The following is a 13,219-nucleotide window of genomic DNA, read 5'->3' as shown; positions in this document are numbered from 1 at the left end:
TTTTTTTTTTTTTTTTTTCAATTTTGAAAATTTGAGGAAAATTATTTCTTGAATATTTGGTTTTCAGTTATTTTTTGCTTCATTTGATTTGATGCAAGAAAGCCCTGTAGGTAAAATGGAATGTTATATTTTGCACTTCGTATATGTTTCATTGATTTGATGAAGTGACATCCGATGTGTTAAATTGATTTGAAATTGTAATTTTTGCAGTGGATTTGGGACAAAGCCCCAGCATGAATCCTGGGATAGTTAAGTGCCTTAGTTTGAATTGTGCTGCGTGCAGAATGGAAGTGCCTCATTTTTTGACAATGGAAAAGGTTGCATGGCTCAACCATTATTGAATTGTTTATCTATGTTTTAAGGTGACCTTTTTGGTGGGATATGGAAAGGCATCTTATCCTTATGGAGTTATGCGGCACTTTGAGGCAAAGAGTTGTTGAGTGGGTGGCTGAATATGGGATTTAGATTGCAGAAAAGTAGTGTTGCTCCTCCTTCCTATTTAAAGAATGTGGTGTATGTAATATTAGATTAGTTTTTCTTGGCTTTACAATTAAACAATTAACATTCTCTTTTTTCTGCTTTTGAATAGAAAAATGAGTACATGTAAACAGAGAAGGAAAGGGTGTTTTTCTTGGGTAAGATGATTTCTTCTACTACAGGGTTTTTGTAGTAATAATCTTTGGAATACAAAGCTGAAAGTGATGGTGGTTGTTATTGACAAGGTTAAGTAAAGTAATATCATCACTAGCTCTTAGACATTATTAAACTTGAATCTCAATCAAAGCAAAAGGATATGAGACTAATTTTGGTGGGCAAATTTGATTCCCTTTTCAATGGATGCTTTCAGCTCAGGTTTAAGCTTTTCAAGCCCTTCCTTCTCGAAGTCTGAGAGTGCACCCAACCCTAGAACTTCTTCGACACCATTTTTCCCTATTCTCACCTGGAAAACAAGTGACAGTGATCAAACCACAGAAATGACCATCACGTGTGTAATAAAGCACATAAGACCATCTATCGGGACAGTTAACAGACAATTACTGAACCACCATAGGCATTCCATTGTAAGAAATACACAGGATGAATTGATGAATAGCAGAGAGGGAAAGCGAAGAAACTAAATCCTTCCCCTTTCAAGTTCACACATGGCATGTGCTAACAATTTAAGTGGCTTAGCCTTCCCCCTAATTCATAATAAAGAGCCAGAACTATCATATCAGAAGGCAGGTATCAAGTGCCCTCCCTAATAAGTCTCCAGACAATATAGAACCAGGATCAAAACTACACAAAAGGCCCCAAACTCTGGAGGGTGTCAAAATTTTCAAATCCTTGCTTTATTAGAGGAACCTTTTTAATATCATTTTCAGAAAATGCATTTAAAACAATCTGAGCTACGTTAATTAACAAAGTGGTCAAAAGGGGGGAAAAAGAAGGGGTATTTAATGACAGGGATGAAACTGCACATGTATTAATTTTGCAAATTTCAATCAGTGGATTGTTATTACCTTAGATGCAAAGAAAGGAAGTTCAGTGACAGTAGACTGCACAAAAGAACACTCCACAACATCTGGAGCTCCATTGAGTCCTTTCAAGCAAGCATCCGCAAATACGGCCCCAGCATAGCTACAGGAATTGCAATGTTTAGTCAGTTGATAACTAAGTTACCAAACTGGAAAGGCAAAACATTATTTACAGACAACACTAACATACTAAAAAAGATGCAAATTATGCTACAGCACAGAATAACTCTCTCCAACCATCTCTAAACAATAAGACCAGTAATCCTTCAAAAAAAGGTAACTTTGGGATTTCAGATTATCTTTCTGTTGATTTGATAATTCAGAGAATCTTACGCCATAGAGAGGGTTGCTGAACCTTTCCCTGCTTTGGCTTCTACAACCTCTGTTCCACCATCTTGGGTTCGTTTGGTGAGCGCTACAATCTCATCATCTGACAAGTTGGCTTTTGGAGTAGCCTGAAGTAATGCACACAACTCAGTCAAAAAATTAGAGTTGGAAGTTACAAACCATGTATTCAAAAATAGGATATACTGTATGAAAGAAATGTATATAGTACTTGGGAAAACAGTGGGAGAATTGTTATGCCTGCATGGCCACCGACTACAGGTACATTGACCTCTGAATAATAGAGCAGAAGAGTCGATTAATAAACAGACTTTCACAATCTGCAGTTTAAATTATAGCAAGATATTAGGACATTTGTTAAAAATCATACCAGCAACATTAACTTTAGCTTTTCCAGCATAGAAAGTCTTGGCCCTGACTACATCAAGGGTGGTAACACCAAAGAGTCTCTTTTCATCATAAGTTCCAGCCATTTTGAAGACCTCAGCAGCAATTGGGACAGTGGAGTTCACAGGGTTGCTAATCATATTGACAAGTGCCTATTGTTTTTGGGGGCCAGGACATGTTAACACAGAAAAATCAATACTTGATAATATGGGTAAACAGTTAATGCAAAAAAAAAAAAAAAAAAAAAAAAAAGGAACCATTTAAGCAACAGAGGTACCCACATTAGGGCAATACTTGGCAATGGCAGTGCAGAGAGATTTAACAATGCCAGCATTGATGTTGAAGAGATCATCACGGGTCATGCCTGGCTTTCGTGGCACACCAGCTGGAATAATGACGACATCAGAGCCCTCCAAAGCCTTCCCAAGATTTTCATCTCCCATATACCCAACAACCTATACCCAAAGCAAAAAGTGCCAAAAACCATATGTGAACTCCACAAAATCAAAAGCAGCAAAAGAACAAATTCAGACAACGAAACAACAGCTTAAAATCACAAACTGTTTAAGAAAACAATGAATTTAGAAGTAAACAAAAGCAAACAGAGCACAAGGTCCATGCTATTCAAATGAGCTCTAACTGTCTAAAACACGGGAGACACCAAACATATTCAGATCACAAACCGCGGAAAGTTGAAATCAAGCAAAAGAATTATTCGACAAGGTAAAGAAGAAAATAGACCTCAGATCCGGTGTTGATATGGCTGACATCGGCGGCGACGCCAGGAGTACCCGCAATATCATAGAGCGCAAGGCGAGAAACTAGAGGATTAAGCTTCATGAGCAGCGAAAGTGGCTGACCGATCCCGCCGGCAGCCCCCAAGATTGCAACTTTCCTCTCGGGAGAGGCTCCGGACGCGAACCCTCGGCGAGAAGCATTTGAAGTGGAGCTTCTCAGAATCGATCTCAGCATTGTTGATTTCTAGTCCTCAGCTCGTTTCTCAAATGACTATAGTCTATAGAGATGAACAAAAAGAAACTGTAGATTTTCTTTACATAAGAAAAGGAGAAGTGGAGAAGAGTGAAGACACGCAGCCTGCACAACTTATGGTTATGACCAGTTGGATTAGCGTTCGTTCTTTTCTCCTTTCAACGTCACTGCAAGCACCTGCAAATCACTTTTTTTTTTTCTTTTATTACCATGAAAAACCGGGGCAGCCACTATTCCATAGCAAATGTATATTGAGTAAATTCAAATCCTGTGAATACTTTTTTTTTTTTTTCAAAACTAGTAAAATAAATTAAAATGTAATATTTTTATTAATCTATAAAAAAAGTTATTACTTAGCATATTTTGACTAAAAAATATTTATTTATAACAATCCTCTTTACATCTCATCTCATGTATACTTACAGTACACATTTTTAAAACATTTATTAACATCTAATATAAAATGCTAAAATTTCTAAATTTTAAAGAATTATAATATTACCCATTCAAAATTTAGAAAAATTAAGCCATTTCCAATTCCAACCTAGAGTCCTTTTAAGTAGTGCACCATTTCAGTGCAAGAAATCCAATAATAAGATGAGATTCTTCACTTTCTTGTTATCTTCTTTCTCTGTTTTTAATGGGATTTGATTTCTTGAAAGCTACACTACCTAATATCTAAGATATTGACAGACAAATATGAAATATCTAATCTCCACTTGTCCACAATCTGAATATCTGAGATTCTGGTGTTCGGATGAACTCATCTCCCAATTTCTGCTCTACATTACCATCTTCTCCATTTTCCTGGAAAAATACAAAACTGGAAAAAAGAAAATGAAAAAGAAAAAAACAGAGAATAGAAAATGAAAAAATGAGAACTGGAGAAATGGAAAAGAATTTTTAAGTAAACACAATCTTTTGGGATGAAGGGATGCTGCACTGCACAATGTAAGAAGTAGAAGCAATGAAAGTATGGAACATATCCTATCTCCTATACAATACTCCATATTATACAGTACAGAACTAAAGTCGCAGGGCGGGCAGTTTTACTGGCAGTCCATTCTATCTGCTCCTAAGATTCACTCTCTTATGTCAGGTTTTCATTGTTGTCTGAGATCACTGCATGCATAAATGTTTTGCAACCTTAAATTGTGCTGAATGTTAGGGTAATGCGTAAAAGACTCAATATGAAGCAAACCTTCATGAGCGAGTGAACAATTGATGTTTTGGACTCTGACATCAAAAGGAGGCCCTTGGCTGCAATTCAAGAAATAGATGCAGTTTCTCGCCCATAAATGCTCTGAATCCAGTTTAGAACAGGGGTGCAATCATCACGCCCAATGAAGTGCCTTCAAATGTTTAGAACAAGATTTTGTCTTCATTATATGAAAAGAAAAGGTAAATGTAATATAAAAATAAAAATAAAAACAGATATTTTATCATTTGAGTGCATACTGGTTTCTAGGGCGATAGGCCTTCATTTCTGCAACTTCACGTCGACTTGAAATTTCTTTCTTCACAGAAAGGGATTTAGGAACCTCCAAATGCCCAGATTGACTGCGATATGAATCGTAGATGAAGTCAAGCACACTTCCCTGTAACAACATGCCAATTAGGTCTCATCTCACCAAAATATATATTGAAATTCTTCAAGGAATTGAGGCTCAGAATGCCAGTTGCTTATAGGAAAAGTAATATACCATGGGTCTAGAAGCATCAATCCAGTGATAAAGTGGTTCGTTACGGAACCATGTCAGCTGCCTTTTGGCAAAATTTCTGCAAGAGAAACAAGGTTCAGCTTGTAAGGTTCTTCAAGACTCAAGGGCAACAAGAAAAGTAAGACCGAGAATGGAGAAGTAAACTTGACCACATAACAACAACAACAAAATGACTGGAACTTTCCGCCGATGGAAAGTATATCATGCTAGCTCACTAAGCCACAAAAAGTTATCCAACAGAGAAAAAGAAAAGGCTAACGTTGTAGTATGGTTTTACAAGAACTGAATAAACAAGGAAAAGGTCATTAAAGAAAGAGAAAATTTACCTGGATGCTTTCTGGAATTCAGATAGAAAGGCAAAAAAGTCCCTTGAAGAACTAGAACCCCCTTGTTCTCTGCAGTACAGGAGGTATTCCATAGCCTGAAATATGTTTTACAACGAAAGTAAAGTTCAAGGGGAATAAAAAATTCTTTACCCTAGCGATCAAGGAATATGCTAATTGCAACACAGGTTTTTGTACTCTATCAAGTTATTCCAAAGGAATGAGGTATATACTTGCCGATAACCAATAGCTCGAGTTGCAGAATTTGAGTTTGGCAGAAGACCCAAATCAAGAAGCCACCTAGCCTCAGACAGAAGTCCATCATTTTCTATCAACAAGAAAAATGACAATTTGCCAGACATCATTAGCTAAATCATGCACAAGAAATGAGAATAAGAGGCATTAACATTTAACATATAGACTGATTTACCTAAGAGCATATCTTCACACCGGAAATCAATTGATCTGTAGAGATCTAGCCTCTGGGTAGTAAGAAATACACAGAGGAAGTCATAGTCCAAATCCTTTTCTTTACTCTGCTGAAGCCCATCAGTGGAAGAACTAATGTCAGAAGTATCTGTTACTCCTGAATCAAACTGTTCCTTGAAAGAATTATATGGCACTTTAAAAGCTGATGGAGATAACCCACTTGACTGCAAGTTGAAGACAATATAAAAAAGATTATGGTATTTGATGTATAAGAAGGGAAAACATGGTGTGGCAATCACAGATGGAATTGCAGAAAGTTGCAGTTACCTTGATGATTTCAAGCCTGCGACGTAGACGGTACCAATCATTTGCAGCTAAAGACTTAACTCCTGGATCGCCAGCTTTAACTACCAACTCAACAGCAGCCTCCCAGTTTTCATCTTTCTGTAAATCAGCAATCTCTGTACACACTTCAGATGTTATTTCTTGTGAGGCTTGTGGTACGTCTGGCTTCCCATAAACAAACCTTAAATTTAGCAAGAATAGTCATCTCATAAGTTGGTGTTGGTGTTGGAATTTGACGTTTGAAATTACCAGTCCATTTGAAGCAGCACAACAAATTCAAAATACTTTCATAATCAATATTGTTCATGACAGATCTTAATGGTGCAAAGAAAATCACATAACCTATCTGATAGAATCCTCAATGCCCATATATTGCATGACAATCAACTGAACATAGGCAGAAGATTTAGTGCAATGGGAAAACAATGAGACAGCATACTAAAGAATTAGGCACCTATACAGCTATACTATACTCTCATGTCATGCATGTCTCAGAATCAGTGCACCGAGTATGTATGCTGCACAGAAAATCTCTAATAACAGCACCAGAATTATGCAAGTGTAATGAGAGTACAGAGTGTCCATTCTCAACCAAGCAACAATAGCCAGTTCTTAATTATAAAATAAATCAACACATGAACTAAAATCATATGGGTAAGTCCATTTTCTTAGCACAAATGAGGAACTGGGCTCATGCTCAAGGTTTTTTTCTTCAATTTATAATGAAGTATACTCTAAAATCTCAATATATTACATCCTTAGTTGGAAAAAAAAATATTATAAAGTTAATGAAGCATATCAAATTTGAAAAAATATAGAAACATACCACCGTAAATACAATCCAGTACCACCTGCAACAATTGGAACGCGGCCCCTGTCAAGGACATCTCTTGTCACTTGCCTTGCATCCTCAAAGAATTTTCCAACTGAATAATCTAGTTGCACAAAGGTGGGCAAAACACAAAGAAGCGTCTCCTCATTAGGAGACATCAATATAGGCATATAGCCCCATAGGAATACTGATCACCGTAAGTTGGAAAATATATTCTGAAGCACACAATTATTCTAATCCCAATGTAATTTTTTTCAAAATGATTTTAAATTATATATATCTAGCAAAGAACATTTGAAAATCTGCCAAGCATATTAAAAGGAACACCATTAACAAAATTCTAATATTTTAATAAATGCATTTACTATTGAGGATTCTTTGTTCAGATCTAGATAGCAATACCTTCAGATGGATGCAGAATGTCAATCAGATGGTGTGGCACCTCCTGAAAAGATAGTGGAAGGCATACTTACCACATAACCATAATAACCAAAACCAAATTGATCAAATTCCTAATAACCATGTATTATAGAATTTTCTCTTCCATGTTCTCTTTGATGTTCAAAATAACCTGATTGTTTGGTAGTGAAGCTATGCACATTGATTTTAGTTGTATGCAAGGTTTGTCAACAAAAACCATATTTTAGACAAAACTTAATAAGGGAGTGCATTTTAAGGTGCCAAACCTTATTTCCTCGTTTCTATTAAAAGAACAAGATCAACATGCTGTGAAGTAGAAAATTGCAACATATTGGAATTTGGAAGAATCCTCTCTCTTGGTGATTCATGAATTTTGTTTGCTGGAGCCTGGAAGAGTTACTAACAGAAAAACACAGGTACAGCTAGCCATCTAATTAGGGGATTGATTACTTATGCCAGCAAAAGGGCTAGCAAATATGCCAACTAAATCCAGATAAACAGTGTATAATTTCAACATATCATCACTCAAAACAGCACATGCAACTAATGCAAGTACCAGCATTTGACAATGCTCCAAAAAGGAGCAATTGAAAACATATCATATGCAATAATACTCCAAAAAGAAGCAACTCACAACATATCATAAAGGTCACAGGAACCACCAGAAAAATCAGAAATAGTAAATGTTTTTCTTTTTACTAAGCAGTCATACTATGTAATGTACCTTTCTTTCACTGAGTGAAGGCTTTGCAGAACCAATATCAAGCCCTCTGTACACCTGCCAATGGTAAAAACAATATCTCACATTTACTACTGCGTATGTTAGTATATAATAATCATCTAGAAAAATCAATGCACCACTAAGTTCCAGTATTTACTGCTCGAATTCCTCGGTGTTTTTTTTTTTTTTTTTCCTTTTTTGTTTATTATTTCCATTTAAAGAGAGCAAACATATTAAACCTGCACTGAGTCGGCGCTGATGATTTCTCCATTGAGTCGCTTCGCGAGCTGAAGCGCAAGCTTGCTTTTGCCGGCACCGGTGGGTCCTGATATCACAATTACCTTCTCCTTGTTTCCGGCCACCGGTTTGGTGGAGGCGGAGCAGGAGGTAGCGAATAATCTGCGGCGGCGTCGGTGGACGGCGAGGCCATAAGGGCGCAAAAGAGGCGTCTCGGGCGTGCACCGGAAGCGAAGGCAGCTCATTCGGACACCGCCGCTAAGCATTTGGTTCGGACTTCGGATAGCGTTTACAAGTTCTATAGATTTTACAGTTCATGTCTCCGTTAGATTTTCTCCGTTTTGAGCAAAATGCATTTCGGCCCTTTAAGTTTTCAATGTTTCGCATTTTGCCCCATTAACAATATACTCCCTCTGTCCCATTTTATGTGTCTTTCCTTTTTAGTTTGTCCCCAAAATGTTGTCCTCTTTTTAAAATTGAACATCACCATCATTCTACTTTTCCCACTTTACCCTTATGACTTTTCATTTCTTTATTGCTTTTATTTCCAAAAGTGAAAAAGTTGGGAGCATAATTGGAAAGCATATCACATTTACTTTAATTTCTTAAAAAGCGTGCAAAAAGCAAATGAGACATCCATTTTGGAACGGAGGGAGTACTTTCTATATCAGTGGTTGTTTCAAAAGTTAATACTCCACTATCAGAATTTAATCATGTGACATTCTTTCAAGAAGAGTTATTAAGGTGTCAATTGAGCATAAGATGCTTAAAAATATATAACAACTTTTAATTTGAGTGAAATATGAAATACAACAATATATTTTTCATTAGCATTATATGCATATCATATTTCTTAGGAAAATAGATAAGCATCACATATTTATAAAGTATTCCTATTTTAACGAAATATTATTTGTCATGTCAAAAGATCACCTTCTTAGAGTAATCACAACAATAATCTCAATGGGGAAATAGAAAAAAGAAAAATTAATAATATGTCAGTTTTATTTACCACACTCAATTGACATATGAGAGGCACACATATACTGATAGAGTACATTAAAAGCTAACTTTTTATTTGGTCATCAAAAATCTTTAAACAACCAAAGTCTTGGAGGGGTTGATTTTTCTCTCTCACCCACCTCATATAAGTCGCCTAAAAAATTAAGAAAAAACTCATTGATGATGTTAGTATCACCAATTTTGTAATAAGTACATTAAAAAATATATATCAACTGTAATTTGTACAAACTACATAATATTGAAAAACCAATGTCATTTTTATAGAAAACAAAAATCTCAAACTAGTACTTGGTATTTCACATTTTAATCCATGCTTAAAATTCATCACAAAATTAGTGAAGCATCATTAAAATCGTCATGCTATTGTGATTGTCCTCCCATTGCTTACCAAGCCATTACCCTAGCTCGGTAAGGCTAACTTAAATGATAGACCACTTAACTTAAAGTTATCACTCCAATGACAGATGTGCGGGTTTGATTTTCACCAATAACATCTTAGAGTTAGAGCTTTTCAGGCTAGAATTTAAGTTGATGAGCTCCCTAAATTGGAGATGCGGATATGGATCTCTTGTACCCAAAAGTCAATGACATGAACCTACTAATTAGACGACTCGTAGTTTACCTCCACTCTTTAGTAAGAATTCTAGAGATTTAAGATTAACCTAGCATAAGTTATCAAATAACTTTAGCTAGGAGTTCGTTTCTATGTCAAGTTGCGATGAGTGGTTTATAAGTCTTCCTTTACTTTGTAATGTTATTCTGAATGATCCAAATTAATAGACGTGGTAGTTTGTTTTGCTAAAAAAAAACAGGTGAAGGGGTTACATGTAAATTTCACAATTTCAGGGGGTTCACTCCACACTACAATTGACTATAGTCTATAGATAGCTCTAAACCCTAGTCAAAACCTTGAGTGAGAAATTGGGATTGAAGCAAAAATGATGAAAATTGTATCCAATCGGATATCAGCAGGGCGATTAACGGTGTTAAGACGACTGTGTACGGCGGTGGAGGCAAAGGCGGAGGCGGAGGCGACGCCTTCTGTGCAGCAAGGAAACCAACGGCTTTACCAGAGACTTTCGGCGTTGGGTGCGACTAAAGGGAAGGCGTCAGAGATACTAAACGAGTACATTAGAGAGGGTATAGGAGCTGCCGTCGGGAAACATCATCTAGGAAGGTGTATCAGGGAGCTGCGCAAATATGGAAAACATCAATGTGCCCTTGAGGTATAATCATCCCCTCCCCGCTACATTAATTTTCCCCCATATATAATAATAATGCTGTTGATGTTTTGTGAAATTCTAAGAACCTTGAAATGCTATTGGAAAGGAAAAGATCACTACTTGGTGTTATGAGAAAGACAACATTTTATGTGTTTTCAGATTTTCAATTTCTGCCCATTTCCCAGTGTGGAATGAAATATATTTCAAGGGAAAATTGCACTTTTTGGTCTCTAAGTTATAGGAGAATTGTAGAATTCATCTTAGTATTGGTCGATGGTCATGCTCACTTTTCGTGCCTAAGTTATGAATGGCGTTGCACTTTTCGTCCTTTCATGCTCACTTTTCGTCCTTGAGTTATACTAAAATTGTAAATTTCATCCCTAATGTTTATTAGTAAAGGGACAAAAAGTGCAACGTCCAACGTCAATGATACTTAGGGACGGAAAGTGAGCATGACCAAACACTCACGTATTCTACCATTACCCATTAACTTAGGGACGAAAAGTTTAATTTTTCCATATTTCAATGTTAAAGTTTTACTTAGAAGAGGTTTTTTCATCTAGAAAAGAAAGTAAACTACTTTATCTGTGTGTGTAATAAGAGACAGAGCCACTCTTTTTTTGCCTTTCTCTATTGTATATGCATGTGAAGATTGCTTTTGATGTGCTGATGCAGATAATGGAATGGATGGTGAGCAGGGGTGTTAACTTTGGGCCTAAAGATCATGCAATTCATTTGGATCTTATAGCAAAGGTTCATGGAATTTCCGCTGCTGAAAATTATTTTAATGGCCTTTCACCTGATGCAAAGGTTCATAAAACTTATGGAGCTCTGCTAAATTGCTATTGTGTTGAAAAGATGGTGGACAAAGCATTAGAAGTATTTGAGAAAATGGACAAGATGAACTATGCTATTACGTCGTTGAGTTTTAACAATCTTATGTCATTGTATATGAGACTCGGGCAACCGGAGAAGGTGCCTCCTTTGGCAGAGGAAATGAAGAGAAGAAATATACCGCTAAGCACATTTACTTACAATATTTTGATGAATAGCTATACCTCTCTCGGTGATATAGAGGGAGTGGAGAGAGTTTTTGAGGAGATAAAGAGTAAAAATGAAAAAATGTGTCATTGGACAACATACAGTCATTTGGCCATTGCCTACTCTAAGGCTGGACTTAATGAGAAGGCTGAGCTAGCTCTGAAAAAGCTGGAGGAAGAGATTGGACCTCGCAATCGTGAAGGGTACCACTATTTAATAAGCTTGTATGCTGGATTGTCCAATCTAGGCGAGGTGCATCGCGTTTGGGAATCTATGAAATCTCAGTTTCAGGTGACTCCCAATTATAGTTATCTTATCGTGCTTCAAGCTCTAAGTAAGCTGAATGATGTGGATGGGTTAAAGAAAGTCTTTACAGAATGGGAACTAAGCTGCTCCAGTTTTGATATGAGACTGGCAAATAGTGTCATTGGTGCTTACTTAAGGCATGACATGATCAGTGAAGCTGAAACCGTATTTCGTATTGGCATGGAGAGATCAAAAGGACCATTCTTCTTGGCATGGGAAATGTTTGCGGTTTCCTTTCTGAAGAAAAAGAAAATTGATCGTGCTTTGCAGTGCTTTGAAGCTGCTATATCCAGAGTCCAGGAGCACGAATGGTCTCCAAAACCCGCAACCATAGATGCATTTCTCAATTATTTTGAAGAAGAGAGAGACGTCGATGGTGCTGAAAAGTTCTGCAGTGATTTGAAGAAGCTGAGTTGTCTTAACGGCGATGTGTATAAATCATTGATGCAGACTTACACTGCTGCTGGCAGAATATCACATGATATGCGCCAGAGAATGGAGGAAGATGGAATTGACATGAGTGATGAGCTTGAAAACTTACTAAAAAAGGTTTGCCCTGAATGATTTTATGAGTAACCTAATTTAACCCCATAATTTGCAGTGTTCTAGTATTTATTCATGAACAAGTCCCCGTCTCTCATAAGACATGTAATACTTTTTTATAGTTAAAATGTAATATTTTTTTATGGATTCATTGAAAAATTTTACATTTTAGCTAAAAGTATTATAAGGTTTCGGACAAAATTTATTATTTATTCATTATATTATATGCTGAAAAACAAAGAGGAATTATTTGTATACTGCAACAGTGCAACACTTTCAATGTGTATCGAAACTATATTAGATAAGTAGTTGTTACCTGAGCTATCTACTCTTACTGGGTACTGGGTTTATAATATTTAGTTGAAACTATTACTTGTGTTGGCTTTCTTGAAATGTGATGTGAAACTCTTTTTACATTTATAAACTAAAAAGAAAATATTTGTCATAAATAATCATAGTTGATCAAATAATATCGTTCATTTATATATAATATCATAATAAAGGCAAATTACATTGACTATAATTCTTATAATCTAACAAATATATTTAGTTTTTATTATGATAAATGAACATATTAATTGGTGGGATAAAAAATAACACACAACTAAAATAGTAGTAAAATCCTCCCAAGTCAATATTTTTAAGCCAAAAACTCTTCTTTTAAAAAAATAAAAATAAAAATTATTATTATTTTCTTTTTTTTTTGTCCACAACACATATAAGCTCAACTATGGTTTTTTTTATTTTATTTTTATTTTTAATTAATCAGTGTAGCCTCATCTCATAAAGCAAGCTAATAAGCTTTTTTGTTGTTTA

At 36.0% G+C, this 13,219-nt stretch overlaps 3 protein-coding genes across 5 annotated transcripts; 1 reads left to right on the top strand and 2 right to left on the bottom strand.

Annotated features, from left to right (window-relative positions):
- Positions 1-550: 550 nt before the first annotated feature.
- On the bottom strand, positions 551-3,249 carry LOC116009870 (malate dehydrogenase, mitochondrial-like). The gene is made up of 7 exons (XM_031249047.1): positions 2,991-3,249; positions 2,531-2,704; positions 2,233-2,401; positions 2,074-2,135; positions 1,851-1,972; positions 1,503-1,620; positions 551-940 (listed from the first exon to the last, which is right to left on the bottom strand). The coding sequence occupies exons 1-7, from the start codon at positions 3,219-3,221 to the stop codon at positions 800-802; spliced, it is 1,017 nt and encodes a 338-aa protein (XP_031104907.1). The 5' UTR covers positions 3,222-3,249; the 3' UTR covers positions 551-799.
- Positions 3,228-8,554, bottom strand: LOC116009869 (tRNA dimethylallyltransferase 9). 3 transcript variants are annotated; one of them, XM_031249045.1, is made up of 13 exons: positions 8,270-8,554; positions 8,034-8,087; positions 7,292-7,334; positions 6,884-6,992; positions 6,040-6,238; positions 5,714-5,936; positions 5,517-5,611; positions 5,287-5,381; positions 4,943-5,018; positions 4,698-4,837; positions 4,441-4,591; positions 3,911-4,062; positions 3,228-3,416 (listed from the first exon to the last, which is right to left on the bottom strand). In XM_031249045.1, the coding sequence occupies exons 1-11, from the start codon at positions 8,531-8,533 to the stop codon at positions 4,507-4,509; spliced, it is 1,383 nt and encodes a 460-aa protein (XP_031104905.1). In that variant the 5' UTR covers positions 8,534-8,554; the 3' UTR covers positions 3,228-3,416; positions 3,911-4,062; positions 4,441-4,506. The 3 variants fall into 3 exon arrangements, with proteins under 3 accessions (XP_031104905.1, XP_031104904.1, XP_031104903.1); XM_031249044.1 differs by lacking the exon at positions 3,228-3,416 and having other exon boundaries at positions 3,636-4,062; XM_031249043.1 differs by lacking the exons at positions 3,228-3,416; positions 3,911-4,062 and adding an exon at positions 4,107-4,361.
- A 1,610-nt stretch (positions 8,555-10,164) lies between these two features.
- Positions 10,165-12,723, top strand: LOC116009067 (pentatricopeptide repeat-containing protein At1g02370, mitochondrial-like). Its single transcript, XM_031248729.1, has 2 exons — positions 10,165-10,516; positions 11,189-12,723. The coding sequence occupies exons 1-2, from the start codon at positions 10,229-10,231 to the stop codon at positions 12,422-12,424; spliced, it is 1,524 nt and encodes a 507-aa protein (XP_031104589.1). The 5' UTR covers positions 10,165-10,228; the 3' UTR covers positions 12,425-12,723.
- Positions 12,724-13,219: the final 496 nt, after the last annotated feature.

Source organism: Ipomoea triloba, chromosome 2, assembly GCF_003576645.1.
Source record: "Ipomoea triloba cultivar NCNSP0323 chromosome 2, ASM357664v1".
NCBI classification, from domain to species: domain Eukaryota; kingdom Viridiplantae; phylum Streptophyta; class Magnoliopsida; order Solanales; family Convolvulaceae; genus Ipomoea; species Ipomoea triloba.
Note: the sequence above shows the minus strand (reverse complement) of the source record. Positions and strands in the feature narration are given on the sequence as shown.